The 17,319-nt window shown below is 43.4% G+C and overlaps 1 protein-coding gene across 3 annotated transcripts in view; it reads left to right on the top strand.

Annotated features, from left to right (window-relative positions):
- Tnrc6a (trinucleotide repeat containing adaptor 6A) overlaps nt 1-17,319 on the top strand; it is a 164,795-nt gene that overhangs the window by 27,601 nt on the left and 119,875 nt on the right. For 2 of the 3 annotated variants that reach the window (XM_040754992.1, XM_040755018.1), the window contains exon 2: nt 486-611. In XM_040754992.1, the coding sequence (XP_040610926.1) occupies nt 532-611 (80 nt within the window). In that variant the 5' untranslated portion in view covers nt 486-531. Of the gene's footprint in view, nt 1-485; nt 612-17,319 lie in introns of those variants that run through there. The other variant, XM_040755027.1, reaches the window with a different exon arrangement.

The raw sequence follows: 17,319 nt of genomic DNA, 5'->3' as shown, positions 1-17,319 counted from the left end.
CCATCCGCATGCTTTCTGTCTGTCTGTCTGTCTGTCTGTCTGTCTGTCTGTCTGTCTGTCTGTCTCTGTCTGCCAGTCTCCCTCCCTCCCTCCCTTCTTCCTTCCTTCTCTCCCTTCTCTACCCTAAAACTATACATTTAAATCCTCAGTAAGTGTAACTCTAATGTAGTCAAAATACTAAGTTTGAGGGGTTTTTGTTTTGTTTTTGTTTTTTCTGGTATTGAGGACCAAATCTTGGGCATTGCACATACTAGGAAAGTGCTCTTATTACTGAGCTAGAGCCTACCAAAGATGGGCTATTTTTAAGTATCATCCTTCCCTCTGTTACAGTAGGCTTTCTTGAAGGAAAGGGACACAGGTCGAGGTTGCACCAGGAGTTGCATGCAGTGCTTGTCTTTCACGGGAGAAACATGCCTGGGCTGTGCTTGGGTGGGGGATGGGTACTCAGTGGCAAATGACTAATCTTCAGTCCCTTCATTTCTCAGGTGTGGAAACTGAGGCCCAGAGAGGTGATGTGATTTGCCTAAAGTCATGCAACTAGTGGCAGAGCCCGGCCTAGAAGCCAGGTGTCCTGGATCCCAAGATACCCCCCTACCTGAGGAATGGAACAGGTAGGTATCTCACAGAGGGGGTATGGGTCTGTCCTTGCAGCCTGAGGTACCTGATGTGCACTAGGTAAACAGAGGGAGTAGCCTCTCCCAATCCTGAATGGGGTTGAAATTAAAGACTTGAAATTCAGCCCCTAAGACCCAGAGACAGCAGCTAACATCCATACCCCCATGGAGACATCCCCTCCTGAAGGTGGTTTTTCTCTGATCACACACATGTCCATCTCCAAACAGCTTGGCAGTGACTCACCTGGCCATCCTGCTACTCACCAATGCAATTCACAGTGTCCTAGAAAGCGATGGACGCTTGCAGCACATGCACGGGGGAGGTCATTGCAGCACATGCACGGGGGAGGTCATTGCAGCACATTCACGGGGGAGGTCATTGCAGCACATGCACGGGGGAGGTCATTGCAGCACATGCACGGGGGAGGTCATTGCAGCACATGCACGGGGGAGGTCATTGCAGCACATGCACGGGGAGGTCATTGCAGCACATGCACGGGGAAGGTCATTGCAGCACATGCACAGGGGAGGTCATTGCAGCACATGCACGGGGGAGGTCATTGCAGCACATTCATGGGGGAGGTCATTGCAGCACATGCACGGGGGAGGTCATTGCAGCACATGCATGGGGAGGTCATTGCAGCACATGCACGGGGAGGTCATTGCAGCACATGCACGGGGGAGGTCATTGCAGCATATGCACGGGGGAGGTCATTGCAGCACATGCACGGGGGAGGTCATTGCAGCACATGCACGGGGGAGGTCATTGCAGCACATGCACGGGGGAGGTCATTACAGCACATTCACGGGGGAGGTCATTGCAGCACATGCATGGGGGAGGTCATTGCAGCACATGCACGGGGGAGGTCATTGCAGCACATGCACGGGGGAGGTCATTGCAGCACATTCATGGGGGAGGTCATTGCAGCACATTCATGGGGGAGGTCATTGCAGCACATTCATGGGGGAGGTCATTGCAGCACATTCATGGGGGAGGTCATTGCAGCACATGCACGAGGGAGGTCAGAGGGAAAGGGAATCAGAGAAAAGGCTAGCGGAGGGTCTGCTGGTCATCGTGACATACCTTTGTTATTGGCTGCTAAAACTGGCCAGTAGGGACTCTGCAAGACAGACAGGAAACAAAGCCCACCAAAATGGGAAGGGCAGGGGACCCTGGTTTCATATATTTCCACTTGTTTCTGTGAAGGAATTTCTTAAGCCAAGTATTGGCAAGGTCATATCTCACTTACAGTAATGTATAGTAATCACCTAGATTATTCTAGTGAGATATAGCCTGAGTGTTGAATATAAACCCTGCTACCAGCCATTGATAATATGTATCCATATCTTTTAAGAGGCAGACTTGTCACTTTTTTCTACCTATTCAGTGATTATTTGTTGAGAACCCAGTATGTGCCAGGAATGCATCAAATGATCTATACAAACATCCTTATCCCCCGGGAATTCAGTCAGAACAAGGTGGCCAAATAAGCTAGTGTCTTGGACAAGTTGATGGGAGAGAAAGCTTAGGAGCGAATGACTCAATTCAATACCATTGATTAAGCTAAAAGCTTCGAAAGACTGTATTTGTAGATTGTGTTCGGGTAGGTCCATTTGAGATTTTCCAGGCCTGGTGAGTACCACAGAGGACCTGCCTGTGACTTTGGCTTTCCTGTTAGAGCAGACACCTGGGAACACACTGTAGCAAAGATACGATGGTGAAAAGGCTGGCAGAACAGAGTGTTACAACAGAACATCTTAGGCAGGTAGGAAGGTACCAAGGGATCAAGGCATTTTGTTACAGGCGTGTGTTTACTCCCCAAGGGAGACTAGAAGCCTCTGCCCTCAGTGCAATTGGCAAGGCAGGGTGTGAGCAGCAGGCAGTGGGCAGTATATGGTCACTAGACCGGGGTTAATGAACCACCTCCAACCTCTTGGAGAAGTACACTGTCCTGCACCAGGTGTTGGAACGGGGACGCAGGTGGAGGAAAGAGGGGGAGTGACCTTGGAACTAGGGCAGGAGGCGGGGTTACAGGAGGCTGGTCACCAGCATGAATCCTTTACTCAAACCTAAATACAGTCAGACTGAGCATCCAAACCTCTCAGTCCCTCTTGAATAAGGACAGAATCCGGACAGAATCCATCCCATTCACACAGCCCTTTAGCCTGCACTACAGAGGAGGTGGGAAGAGGGAACTCCCTTCTCCATGAAAGAGGGGGAGGTAATACTTGTTGCTCCTTTCCTTTTGTCTGTCTATACAAATCCCCACTAAGCCTTTTGTGGTTGCCATGACAACAGCAGCCTCTGAGAGTCTTTTTCATTAATTAACTAAGGTACTCGCTCCCAAACTCAAGAGGATGTTTTCTCAGCACTGCTGATCAGGGCAGGCATACAGCCCTAACCTGTCCTTGGATCTCTGTCTGGATGCCTCGGGCACCCCTGCTACACACCACTCATTCGGTTGTAGCTTCCCTGGCCCAGAACTTCATCCTCCACAGCACGGTCTTCCCCTTTTCCGCATCCCCTGCCTTCCAGCCTCTATCGTTCTGTTCCCTGTGGAGACTTACCTGTGTCACTGGGCTTTGGGGTTTGGCACATCTGCTTAGCCACACTTCTGAACCAGGAAATCTGCAGCGTAGTGCAGTGGCGGCAGAGTTCAGTTAGACTCTGGATCATACTGTCTTGGCTTTACTTGCTGCAGAGTCAAGTCCCAGGAGTCATATCTAAAGGCTCAGGTCCACCACCAGATGCTTGGAGGCTTGCAGATCCTTCAGTTTGAGGATGGAGGTCTGGTGTCTTACAATGAGCTCTTGTTAGACCTAACCTCAGGAGCTGATTCTCCCAAGAAAGAGGCATTGATACCATGGGAGGTGATTTTAGTTTTTAAACTGTGGAATAAAATGAAAACATAGGCCACTCATTCATTCTTTCATTCATTCATTTATTCATTCATTTTGCAGTGCTAGGGATCAAACCCAGGGCCTTCAACATGCTAGATAAATTTGTATCACTGAGTCACAACCCCGGCCCAGCACATGTAATTTTTAAGTGTTTAGTAGCTGTGTGTTTTTCAATGACAGAAACACATGAAATTAATTTACGATTTTTAGTGAATCCAGGACTTTTAAAATACCATCCCAACATGTGATCAATATACAAATTATCCAATGGTATGCTCCTCTCTATTGCTCTTTCAAGTCTTTGAAACCCAGGGTGACTTTTTTTTTAACTCTTAAAAATACAGTTCAATTCTGCTGCCAAACTTCCATTGGAGATGTTGAAAAAGAATGGCACGCCCATGTTATTCTAGACACAGGGACGCATCTTCCCATTGGTGATTTATTGTCCAGTGGGCTTTGGCTTTCTAATATGCATTTCATCCATATCGATCTCTGAGGTTGATGTTTGTCACAACTGTTTGACCTTGAAGCAAACACTTGTCTGCTTCGTCAGTTTTAAAATTGCTTTTGTCCAAACCACGTCAACCCACTGTCTCTGGAACTAACTCCAGCATTGAGAGCATGAGGTGCAAGGGAGTTTATATACACTGAAAAATAACTCAAAGCTTGCTTGCTTGTGTTTGTTTTTCTCGTTTTTTCAAGAAAAGAGTTTTTCTGCATAGTCCTAGCTGTCCTGGAACTCTCTCTGTAGATCAGACTGGTTTCAAATTCACAGAGGCCTGCCTCTGCCTCCCATCAAAGCTTGTTAATACCAGAAATACGTTCTTCAAATTTTTCTTGTTGATCCTGAAGAAAATTTACACACTGTTGGCCATCACCACTGAAAATGTTATGCATCTAGCTTCATCTTTTTTTAAAAGGATTTATTTATTTTATTATCTGGGTGTTTTGTACTCATGTCTGTCTGTGTACCAAGTATGTGCAGTGCCTGTGGAGGACAGAAGAGGGTGTTGGATTCCCTAGACCTGTTACAGACAATTGTGAGCTGCCATGTGGGTGCTGGGAATCTGGATTCTCAGGCAGGGCACCAGTGCTCTTAACCACTGAACCATCTCTCCAGCCCTGGATTTGTGTTTGAAAGTGAACAAAATCATACTAACTGATTTGCAGCATGAAAGGTTAGGTTTTAATATAAATTCCAATCCCTTCTAGGCAGGGCAAAAATTCATTTTTTCCCGTTTTGATCTCCATGTTTACCTTCTTCATATACACTGTGATATCGACAGAAAAACAGAAATCACTGTCATTTTCTGTCTTTGGCTGTTAAGTACTTGGCAAAACATGTCTTTTTGTTTCAAGAAAATCTTGAATTGGAACTGACAGTCCCACAAGTCTTTGTGAAATCCATGCACAATTCAAGCAATGATCGTTGGCATAGTCCCAGCATCCCTATGTTCACTGCCTTGTATTCCTTTCACAGGTTCCATACATTGGTGGTGATTCATAGCATTGTACATACACACTGAACAGTTTTAGCAACTGTCTCCATGACACTTTCTAGTCTGCTCCTGACAGCCGCGTGGATATTTTGAGTATACATCATACGGTGGGATGAAGCAATAGAGGGAAACATCAGTCTCCCTCCTGTTTGGAGATCCCGATGAGTCTGCATTTCTGGAGCACCATCTGGCATGGCAGGAACAAATTTCCCATAGCTAACTGAAAACTCTTCCACACCAAATGTAAAAGATTACAACAATCCATCCCACAATTGTGAATTGGCAATGCTTCTTGATAAATTTGGAAGACGTTTCAGAGTGAATATACCCAACTTTAATCGGGCAGTGTCTTGGTTTCTTTTCTGTTGCTGTGATTTAAAAACCAAACAAACAAAACTCAGAAAACAGCAATTCAAGACAGAAAGGATTTCTTTGAGCCCACAGTGCATCATAGTGGGGAACTCACAGGCGTGAGAGCTTGAAGCAGCTGGTGACTTTATGTCCTCAGTCAGAAGAGAATAATGAAGGCCACACTAATGATCAAGGCTCCATTGCAGCAAAGCATCCCTTGCCCAGGGAATGGCCCCACCCACAGTTAAGAAGGATCGACCGGTGGCCCACTGCCCGTGATTCTAGATTCTGTCAAGTTGTTGACAATTAACACTAGCGGCCATTAGCAGTATCTTCATGACATGATTCAGTTAAGATATGCTGGCTTTCATGTTCTTAATTAATTTATCTTTGAAACATTCTTTTATTCTATGGGAAATTATTTATTGGCCTCTTAAACATTGTTCACTTTCCTCTGTAGGGTTGGCCATAGAGCCTGGACTAGTTTTCACCCCCTCAAGCAATGTCTAAGCCCCCCAGACACACACAACCCCCGCACTTGAAACTTTAAAAATGAAGTAAAGCTAAACCTAGAGTTCCATATTCACAGCAGCCACATTTGAGTTGTTGGAGATTGTAAGCAGACATGTGGGTGCTGGGAATTGAAGTCCAGCAACTGAGGAACAGCATGGCTGCTCTGGTGGGCAGTGATGCTCTGGCCATCTGAGATGCCAATACAGGGGGCAAGTCGTCTGCTTGGTGTCTTCCCTAAAGGAACTTGGACTAGGTGCACAGGGAGGTAGATGGGAGGAGACACCCTGCCATGTCACTGATGTCAGCTACTGACCAGAGCAACTCACCTATCCATCACCTTACCTGGCTGTGGAAAAGCAGTCAGATCACAATAAAAGTTGTGATACGTGTATTCTTAGAAACTTTATGCCAGATTTAAAAATAGACACATAGCTAGATCGAAGACATATTTCTAGGGGGAGAGGGGAAAATCAAGTTGTAACAATTTTTTAATATTATATTTTTAAAATGAATGATAGATGGGATCTGAAGAGATGACTCACTGGTTGAGAACACTGGTTACTGCTCCAGAGTACCTGGGTTCCATTCCCAACACCCACACATTCAATAACTCCAGAACAAAGGGATCTGACATCCTCTTCTGACCGTCTTAGGCACTGCATACACACGGTGTACAGACATACATGCAGGCAAAACACTCACACATAAAATAAAAACAAACCTTTAAAGAGTAAATGATAAATCATTAATAGATAATCAGGAAGCAACCAGTGTACTTTGGAGATGGCTCAGTTAGTGCTTCACAAATATGAAGACATAAGTTCAATCCCCAACACCCCACTTAAAAAGGTATGTATGGCTGTGCATGACTGTAGTCCTAGCAGACAGGGTTTGCTGAGCAGACTGCCAGATTGAATTGATGAGCTCTGGGTTCAGTGAAAGACCCTGTCTCAAAAAATACAGTGGGGCACAATTGAAGAAGGAAGACGTCTGATGTCAACATTCTGGTTAGGTTTTTGTTGCTGTTGTTCATTCGTTTGTTTGTTTTTGTCTATTTGACACAGCTAGAGTTATCTGGGAAGAGGGAAGCTCAGTCAAGAAAATGAGAAAACATCTTTATCAGACTGGCCTGTAGGCCACTCAGTGGGACTTTTTCTTGATTAATGGTTGATGAGGGTAGGCCCGAGTGGTGTAAGGAAGCTTACTGAGCAAGCCAAGAGGACCAGGCCAGTAAGAAGTTTCCTCCATAGTCTCTGCTTCAGTTCCTGCCTTCAGGTTCCTGCTTGAGTTTGGCATCTCTTAAATAATGTACTGCAGTTGAATATACTCTTTCCTTTTCAAATTGCTTTTAATTGTGACCTTTATCACAGCAATAGAGCACAAACTAAGAGAGTCAACCTCTGGCCCCTATCACATGTATAGTACCCATACACTTCACACACACACACACACACACACACACACACACACACACACACACACACACAAGTGGCTACCTCTGAACTTCTGTGGAGGGAGAAAGACAACACAGATCAACTTAGAAGTTGAGCCTTCAAGTATTATTCATATAATTAAAATTAACTTAGAAGAAAGAACTTAATAAAGGGGAAGTCATGACAGAAGTAGAAAGATGAACAAAGAACCCAATTAAATAGAACTAATTGCAGCACACATTAGAAGGCGGCTAAATAAGTTATCTCATGGCACAATATTTAATACAGATGCCAAAAGTAAGTCTTCAAAGAGACAATATACAAATTACAGGGTGGCCTTTCTGTAAGCTGAAAATGGGAAATGCCAGGCAGTGATCAAAACTAATCTACGAAGCTTTTTGCCACCAGTGCTTGGCTACCGGCCAGGGAACGCATCCCAAGTTGCTGTTGCTTCAGAAACTCCCAACCACAGAACCATGGGCATCCAGTCCTCCTGCCCAACATTTCCCAGCCCCACTGTTCCTTTCTTCCGTTGGCATTCTCTTTTTCATTGCTTAAATGTATGTGCTGATAAATGGTAATTGGGTAACAGAACACAAACAGCACAGCCTTCCTCTGGAGTGGGACAGAGGCGGGGAAATGGTTGGTAAAGCCTTTAGGACATGCATGGATGCATTTAATTCTTAGTTTGAATTAAAAATTGCCCTAACTCCTCCTGACATTGGCTAAATAAGGCAGTCAAGAACGATAGAGTTAGAAGAGGCCAGAGAATCATCCTGTACTCTGTTGAAAAGTACCCTGAACCCTGAGCTTCTCAGCAGTACTTAGCTGAGTTGAAACTGCATTTTCCTCAGGATTGCGGTCGCTCTGAACTCTCTCAGCCCAAGATGTGTGTCTGAGACTAAGACACAAATGGACAAATCCTAAAAAATACAACACTGGCAGCACAGGACAGCATGACTCATGCTGCAAATGACAGGCAGAGGCTGTCGACCTCCGGAAGGACAAAGCGTGAGGCCACCCAGTGGAACAGCACAGACAAAGCCAGGCAGACTGGATCCTCATAGCTAGCTCTACCATACTTCAAGGCCAGCCTAATGCAAAGTGAACCAAAGGTGCCCAAAGACGAGACAAAGGATGTCTAAAATAAGCAGAATACAAAAGTAAAAGAACCAGAACAGCAGTGTTCGCCGTAGAGGGAAGAGGACACGTACACAAAGCACTCTAGACTTTAGAGTATTATCTCATTGTAGAGAATACAATCCCTCCAGCACAGTAATGTTCACAGATGCCTGTTAGTGAGAAAGCACAGCATCGACAGAGCTAAAAAAAAAGATTTTGGGCAGGTGAAATGGCACAATGGGTAAAGGGGCTTGCTACCAAGCCTGAGAGCTTGAGTTCAGTCCCTGGAACCCACATAGTGGAAGAAGAGAACCACTCCCTTAAGCTGTTCCCTGACCTCCACAGGCATGTCATGGTATGTGAGCCCTCCCCCACACAGTAACACACAAAAATAAATGAATGAAATATCTTAGTAATCGATATTGTCCGAGAAAATATAATTCTGTTTGTAAACATCCCTATCGGAATTGATACCTGTTTCTGCTGCAGGAGCAATCCTGGGAGATTCTCCTCTTTACGTAGCAGGCACTGAACTTTCAAAAGACTGGAAACTATTTTCCTTACTCTAGAGTATATTAAGACACCGGTACATACTTCAGACCAGACTGCTGACAATCAAATAATCTAACTGAATGTTTGGCAAAGATGGTTCATTTTATTTGTTTATTTGGTTTTGTATTTGCTTCTTGTTTTGTAATTAAAGATATCATGTGAGGGCTAGGAAGATGGATGAGTCAGTAAAACAATTCCACAACTCCCAGAATGCACATGATAACCCTGCATGTGAGCTGGAGAAATGGCTCAGTAGTTAAGGGCACTGGTAGCAGCAGAGGGACCTGGGTTTTGTTCCCAGCACCCAGTGATGTCTCACAGCTATCTGCAACTCCTGTCTCAGGAAATCAGAAACTCTCTGATTTTGGCTTCCATGGGTGCCAGGTACACATGTAGTTCATAGAGGTGCATGCATACAAATACTCATCTACATAAGTTATATAAAAACCTCAGAGGAAAAAGAAAAACTCCTATCACTGGGGAGGTGGTGACAAGTGGATATCTGGGTTCACTGATCTGGCTTTCTTGGTAAGCTCTAAGCCAGTGAGAAAGCCTGCCTCGAAACAAACAAATAAGCAAACAAGCAAGCAAACAAAAAATAGCACCCAAGGTACAACACTACGTAAGCACATGCTTGGGGACCTATAAGCATGCACACACATACACAGAAGCCTGAAGACACGTATCTTACCCTGTTCCTTGTATTGAAGATGTTCTTGGATCCAGGAGCATGCACACAGTTCATATACTGGTTGTGTCCATTACTAGATGAGTAAGAAGTGTCATTACTAGATGAGTAAGAAGGAGCCACTCCAGGGCCACGTGTAGCTGGAGACATGAAAGAGGCAAGCGCCCTTCCCCAAGACCCCTCCCATGGCAGCTCCACGGCCGAGTGCTTGCCTGACATTCACAGATGGTTTGACCTCCTACACCTTAAAGCAAGCAAACAAGTGAACACCCTGGAAAATGCTATCGCCACACACATCAGATGTTTATTATTTTCACTTTGGCACTACTGAAACCAACCTCTGAAGCTAAGGTTCTTGCCATTCTCAGACTTAGACAAAGAGAAAGAAAAGACAGGAAGACATCAGAGTCCATGCAGGGTTTAATATTCTGTTATGTAGCATCCAACATGTTTTTAGAGTGCTTAGAATGCTTTAGGAATCTAGATAGAGCAGGCAAGGGGGCTCAACAGGAAAAGGCACTTGTCCCAAAGACTGATGATCTGACTTCCATCCCTAGAACCTACCAAGTGGTAGAAGGAGGGAGTCCTTTGACCTCTCTATATATACCATGACACATACACCTGTACATACACATACCATAATACACGACAATAATAGCCAAAAGTAAGTATTCAGAAAATTTAGCAGTCACTTTAGATAAAAATCCATGTTTTGTATTCCAAAAGTATTTGGATCCCACAGCTCACGCCTTAGACTGTTTGGTTAGGAGCCATTGAGTTGATTGTCCCACAAGTTTCAAGCACAGCCAAGACAAAGAACAAAGTGTCATCCCCATAGAAATATTAAAAATGCTGAAAACTACAAAAACAAACAAGAGATCAACTGTTCTCAGCCAATCAGAACAACATAATGTCAAGATTTTTAAAATGCAATAAGCAAATGCAAGATAATAGATACACAATAAGAGTGTGCATGCTCTTCAAACAAATAGGACATAAAAAACATATAGGACATACATAAACACAGAAATCTGTGAGGACAAATGGAAGCCAAGTGGTTCCCAGGGCAGAAGCTATAGAGTCAGGTACTTGATAGAAGCAAATAGCAAATTATATCAAGTTAATTTTTGGAACTAGCTCTTGTAGACCAGGCTGGCCTCGAACTCACAGGGATCCGCCTGCCTCTGCCTCTAGAGTGCTGGGATTAAAGGCATGTGCCACCATTGCTCGGCGGGGATGGGTTTCTTGGCATAGACTTGCTACCTAGACCATCCTGAGTTCAAGTGAGAGATTCTGTCTCAAAAGAAAAAGGAAGAGATCTATTGAGAAAAAACTCAGTATCAACCAGTGGCCTCCACATGTATGTAACCAACCCACCCTCAACACACACACACACATTCTAATGTACATAGAAGCATGAATGGACACCATACACAAAACACAAGAGAAAAAAAGGATATGTGAGAAAGGACAAAATGACTATAAATAACAGGTAAACAGAATGACTCATGATGAAAACAGACATTACTAAGTTAAACGATATAAAGGAAAAACATCCAATAAAATCATAATCTGTGCCTTTGGGAAAATCAATAAAATAAAAATAAAACTCTAGAGAGACTTATCAAGGAAAGTAAAAGCAATAAAATAATAATATTTTGAAATAAAAAAAGGGTTTTAGACAGACATACAAGGGAATGGTGAGAGAATATTTTGTAGAAGTCTGCAAATTAAATTTTAGAGAGTTTCTTTTTTTTAAGATTTTATTTTTATTTATTATGTGTATAATACTCTGCCTCCATGTATGCCTGCAGGCCTGAAGAGGGCACCAGATCTCATTACAGATGGTTGTGAGCTACCATGTGGTTACTGGGAATTGAACTCAGGACCTCTGGAAGAGTAGACAGTGTTCTTAACCTCTGAGCCATCTCTTCATCCCCCTCCTTTTATTTTCAAGACAGGGTTTCCTTGTATAACAGCTCTGTCTATCCTGGAACTCACTTTGTAGAGCAGGTTGGCTTCAAACTCACAGAGATTTGCCTGCCTATGCCTCCCAAATTTTGGGATTAAAGGTGTGCACCACCATCTGGCAAAGATTTTCTTTCTTTTAAGGCAAAATAGGAACTTAAAAGAGGGTGACTCAGCAGGCAAAACTCTTGCTGAGCAAGCATGAGAACCAGAGTTTGGATCTCAGGAACCCACATAAAAGCCACATAAAAGACGTGGTAACCCATCTGTAATCTCAGCAGAGACATGGCATCCTGGAGCAAGCCGGCTAACAGCTAGCTATAGGATGACTCTGGGTTCATGAGAGACTCTGCCTCAATAGATAACATAGAGGGCAAGTGAGAAAGATACCATACATCAGCCTTGGACCTCCACACACATTACATACACATGACCACTCACCCACATACATCTTAACACACATGCATAGCATGCACATAAAAGGTCAAAATATACAGTGAGTGATGCTTATTGACACACTTCCTAATTGGGAGCATTTCCTGCCTTCCTACATTCCTAGATCATGATAGATAACCTTGATAATGCTGTGTTTAGCCAGTGTCATTTCTAAGTGACCATGAAACAATGATTTTTTTTCTATAATGTTGTGGGTTTTAGTTTTTATGAAATTTTTCTAAAAAAAAATTGACAGAGAAACCCTGTCTCGTAAAACCAAAAAAAAAAAAAATTGAAAGTCTTTGACTTCTCTGTGCTCTGGTATCATTGGCAAGAAAGTTGCATGGCTTGTTTCCGGAAGCCAACTCAATGGAAGCACTTCCCCGAGAAAACATGTAAGGCTGATGAATTTTAGGTGGCAAGCCCGGCAGAGTATTCAGTTTTACTCCTGTTTACTTAACTTTTTAAGATGTCCAGTGCCTCGGGTTCCACCCCCACAACCAAATAATAGGAATAAGTAGTAATAGTATTTATAAAAATATATAGGTAGTAGTCCTAGTTGTAGTACAGAAGTAAAATTTAAGGGCAACTTAAGTTCAAGTCCCCTGGTGGCTACAGCAAACTATTTCTTTGCATCTCAATAAATGTTACTTCCTTACTTTTCAAAGAAAATGATTCAGTGGTGAAGAGTGCTGGCTGCTCTTGCAGATGAGCCAGATTCAGTTCCCAGCACCCACATGGGAGTCTGTAACTCCTGTGTCCTCTTCTGGCCTTCATGGGCACTGCATGCGTGTGGCGCACAGATATGTGTGCTGGCAAAACACTCGTGCACACATATTTAAAAATGGTCAAATACAAATCAAGTCTTGTGTTTATTCTGGCAATTATTTGTGTTTTTCTTGAAAATGTTATCAATTTTGTTGTTCAGAGCATTGTCTTCCCGTTTGCTCTGGAATAGTACTTACAGTTCATGTTCCGAGTGATAAGTTTGTGATCATCCAACTCAAGATTTATCTGTTTTGAAATTTTTTATTTTTAATAATGTGTACATATGTATGTAAGTGGGTTCTGGGAGTCAAATACGGGTCTTCTGTGAGAGCGACAAGGGCTCTTGTCCACTGAGCCGTCTCTTCAGCCCCCTTCCTCTTTCATTTTGCTACTTCTTTTCTCTTGACTCATGCTTAGAAAGGGAATTATACCATTTCTACTTTGGGGATCTTGTTAAGATTTTCTTTACAGACTGTTAAGATCCTTCATTACTATAAAAGTTCCACAGGTCATAAAAGATGTTGTTCTCTGTTGTATATTACAGTACTTGACACAAAACGTCAAAGTTGGCCTTTAAAAATATCCACATTCAGAATGGATACAATTCGCAATGGGAATGTTCTCAGCTTATTGAGAACATCCCTAGCATACAGGAAGCCCTGGGTCCCGTCCTCAGTACCACATAAACTGTGTGTACACCTGTCATATCCACACTTGGGAGGTGGAGGCAGGGAATTCAAAGGTCACCCTTGGCTACATAGCAAGTTTGAAGATACAAGATCTGCTACAAAGTAATTAAGTAAGACAGACAGACAGACAAACCTTTAGCACCTCCAAATCCTTCTTTTGAATTTCTTTCCTGAATACTGGCTGGGGATTGGTCTTTAGACACTGGACACCGTGCCCTCGCTGCCGTGCTCTCCTCTTCACTGGAGTTCCACCCTCTTTGTCCTGACTCAGTGTCCCTGTTTGTCTTGGTTGCCGTCATTAGTCTTGGATCCAAATTCATCTGATGCTTATATTGACAACCTAGGTCTGTGTTACCTTTTCTCTGCTATAGCCCTGTTCAGACTTTTAATCCCAGTCTTATCAAAAAAAAAACTTTGGCATATTCTTTTGTTTTCCATCCAAAGCTAAGTTTTCATTTAACAAGTTATTACATTTTTATTTTTTAGGTGTGTTTGGGGGGAGCAAATGTGCAGAGAAATGGGAGTGGGTCCTTTCTTTGTACCAGGTGGGTCCAGTCTCGAGGACTGAACTCAGATTGCCAAGCTTGGTATTGGGCGCCTTCATCCAGCCAGCCCAGGAGCTTTTATTGGTTTTGTGTTTTGTTTTTGTTTTTTAAATAATTGCTCCTCCAACAACTCTTTTGTTTTCAAATGTGTTTGTGTGTTTTGTCTACATGTATGTCTGTCTTCCATGTGTGTGCCTGGCACCAATATAGACCAAAAGAGTGAGTCATATCCCCTGGAACTAGAGTTAGAGTTGATTGTCACCCATCATGTTGGCGCTGGGAATCAAACCCAGGTCTTCCGCAAGAACAGAGTGTTCTTAATCACCGGGCCTTCTCTCTAGTCCCCAAACCTGGGTTTTGTTGTTATCGTTGTTGGTTTTAAAGATTTTATTTTATGTGTGTGTGTGAGTGTGTGCAAGTGCTGGGTGCTGTTGGAGGTCGAAACAAATCTCTTAAAGTTGGAGTTACAGGCAACTGTGAGCCCTTGCCGTAGTTTCTGGAAATGGAACTCAGGTCCTCTGCAACAGCTAAGACATGTTGTTTACACCTGTACTATCTCTCTACCCGCACCAGCCCTGGTTTTTACCTTTTTGAGCCAATCTGAATTTCTTTTCTCTTTATCAAATCGGAATTTGATACTTTTGGGGTTTTAAATTCCAAGTTCACTAATGAACATTTCCAGTATGATTTGTCATAATTTGATCAACTTGTTCTCTCTAACATTTCCTATAGAAAGAATACTTTCTATATTCTGATACAAGTGCTGTCTGCTTTGCTGTACCCTATATTTATTTATGTATGCCATTTTAATCTTTGTTTTAGTTGACTTTTATCCCTTTAGAAAATCTAAATCTGGCCAGGCAGTGGTAGTGCAAACTTTAATCCCAGCACTCAGGAGGCAGAGGCAGGTGGATCGCTGCGAGTTTGAAGCCAGCCTGGTCTACAGAGTGAGTTCCAGGTCAGCCAAGGCTACATAGAGAAACCCTGTCTCAAAAAAAAAAAAAACAAATAGTAGTAGTAGTAGTAGTAAAAATTTAAGTCTGTTTTCAGAATTGTCAATTTCTGGAAATATCTAATGACTTACAAAAGTAGAAGATAAATGACTGTGCTTGCTAGTACACTGTATTTGTTCATTTTTACATCGGGAACAAAAAGAGCAGACAGGAGATTCTGCAGTTTCATTAAACCCCATCCCTGGTAGGCTTGGTCGTGGGTGTTCCCTTCCCAGACTTCCTTGGGGTACTCCACCCTCCATCTGCTTAGTAGGTGTGGTGAGGAAGTGGACAGCAGGGTGTCTCTGCCTTCCACACAGGCCACATTCCCCAAAAGCTGCTGTTTTTCTTTGAGCTGCTCTCTGTCTGGTCTCTTTTATGGAAGGCAATGGTAATAGCAAGCACCCTCTCAGTTAACTAGTGCCAGTCGTAGGTCCTTTTGGCTCTCTCTTGGGCCTAGACAAGAGTAAGGGGCTACTGGTCTTCCCACATCTGGTTCTGTGGTGATTCAAATATTATTGATGATTTATTAAAGCTTGCCTGAAGGTCCAGAAAGCAAAGCTAGCCACAAACTGCAGAGCTAGGCAGTGGTGATACCTTTAATCTCAGCAGCCAGACTAGCTAGCCATAGAGCCAGGCTGTGGTGGCACACACCTTTAATCTCAAGACTCAAGGCACAAGCAGATGGATCTCTGCTAGTTCAATGCCACACTGAGCTACATGAAATTGATCCAGTCCTAAAGAGAAACAGCTCACACAAAGGTGATCTCAGCACTTGGGATCACACGCCTTTAATCCCAGGATTTGAGACGTATAAAAGGAAGAGGCAGAAGTCTGGGATTGCAGTCTGAGGCTTGGTGGAGACAGGATTGCTGTCTGAGGTTTGGTGGATAGACTTATTCTCCAGCCACAATGAGGAGAGAACGGCCCTTTTAGCCTGAGGTAGAGGTAAGAGCTAATGGCTGGCTGCTTTGCTTTTCTGATCTTTAGCTTGAAGCTTGATCCCCAGTATCAGTCTCTGGGTCTTTTATTAATCATTTTGTGTAGTTCCTCTCCTCATCTACTTCTCTTCAAATTACAGGACGCTATTGATATTTCCAGGGTTGTCACTGGATTATTTACTGTATTAGTTACTTTTCTATGCTGTGTCGACATACCTGGAGGAAACACTCAAGGGAGGAGGCATTATCTGGGCTCGCAGTGTGAGAGCAAACAGTCCCTTGTGGAAGCAGAGGCACAGTGGCTAGAGTAGCTAGTAGATGAGGAGGCAGCTTATATTCGGTCAACAGTGAGGAAGCAGAGAAGCTGAAGCCCATACAGGACTAGAACCCATGAGGCCTGCCCTCCAGTGACCTCCTGACTCCTCAAGTCTCCATCACCTTCCCAGTTGCATCTGGGGACCAAATTTCTTTTTGATTGAGAAATTTTTGTGTAGAATTTTGTCTCTTTTTTGTTTTTGTTTTTGTTTTTTCGAGACAGGGTTTCTCTGTGGCTTTGGAGGCTGTCCTGGAACTCACTTTGTAGACCAGACTGGCCTCGAACTCACAGAGATCCATCTGCCTCTGCCTCCCGAGTGCTGGGATTAAAGGCGTGTGTCACCAACGCTCAGCAGAAATTTGTCTCAAGATAATAATGACAGATGTGTCTAAAGGCTTCTCCTCAGGAACCATTGTTGAGTCTTGGTTTATAAGAGCAAGGTCAAACAGTTTCAGTAGCCAAGAACAGACAACTGCTGGAGAAAGTTATAGACCATCCATGCTGTAGAATCTATGTGGCCACTAGTGCTGTGAGGATTGGTTAAGGAGCCTTCACCTCATTTGCATAAAGCCAAACATAGGGATGCTGTGTTCATACAAACATGCTCACATTGCAGAGTTTTGCAATAATACAGACTATGCTGGAGCAAATCATTATCACCAGCATCGTGTCCACAGACAGAAGAAATTTGCAAATGGGCCACTTGGAAGAGAGTGTGAGATTACAGATGATCCCAGTATGGTCAGAACCATTTGACCAAAAACAAATAGAAGAACAGTTTCACTTACTCCAGCAGAGGAAGTGAGAAGAGAGGGGAGAGGGTGAGAAGATAGGTCAGAGAGTCCCCAAAACATTTTCTAACTTGATGGCAAGATGTAAGAACATGCAGAGCTCAGAAAAGCCACTGTAGTCAGAGTGACAGTTTATGACAATGAAGGATGCATACTAAAACCAGCATGGCAAAGAGATGCACAAGACATAGGTAATTGCAC

The sequence above is a fragment of the Mesocricetus auratus genome, unplaced genomic scaffold (genome assembly GCF_017639785.1).
Source record: "Mesocricetus auratus isolate SY011 unplaced genomic scaffold, BCM_Maur_2.0 Super-Scaffold_4256, whole genome shotgun sequence".
In the NCBI taxonomy this organism is placed as follows: domain Eukaryota; kingdom Metazoa; phylum Chordata; class Mammalia; order Rodentia; family Cricetidae; genus Mesocricetus; species Mesocricetus auratus.
This window is presented reverse-complemented; position numbering and strand designations above follow the sequence as displayed.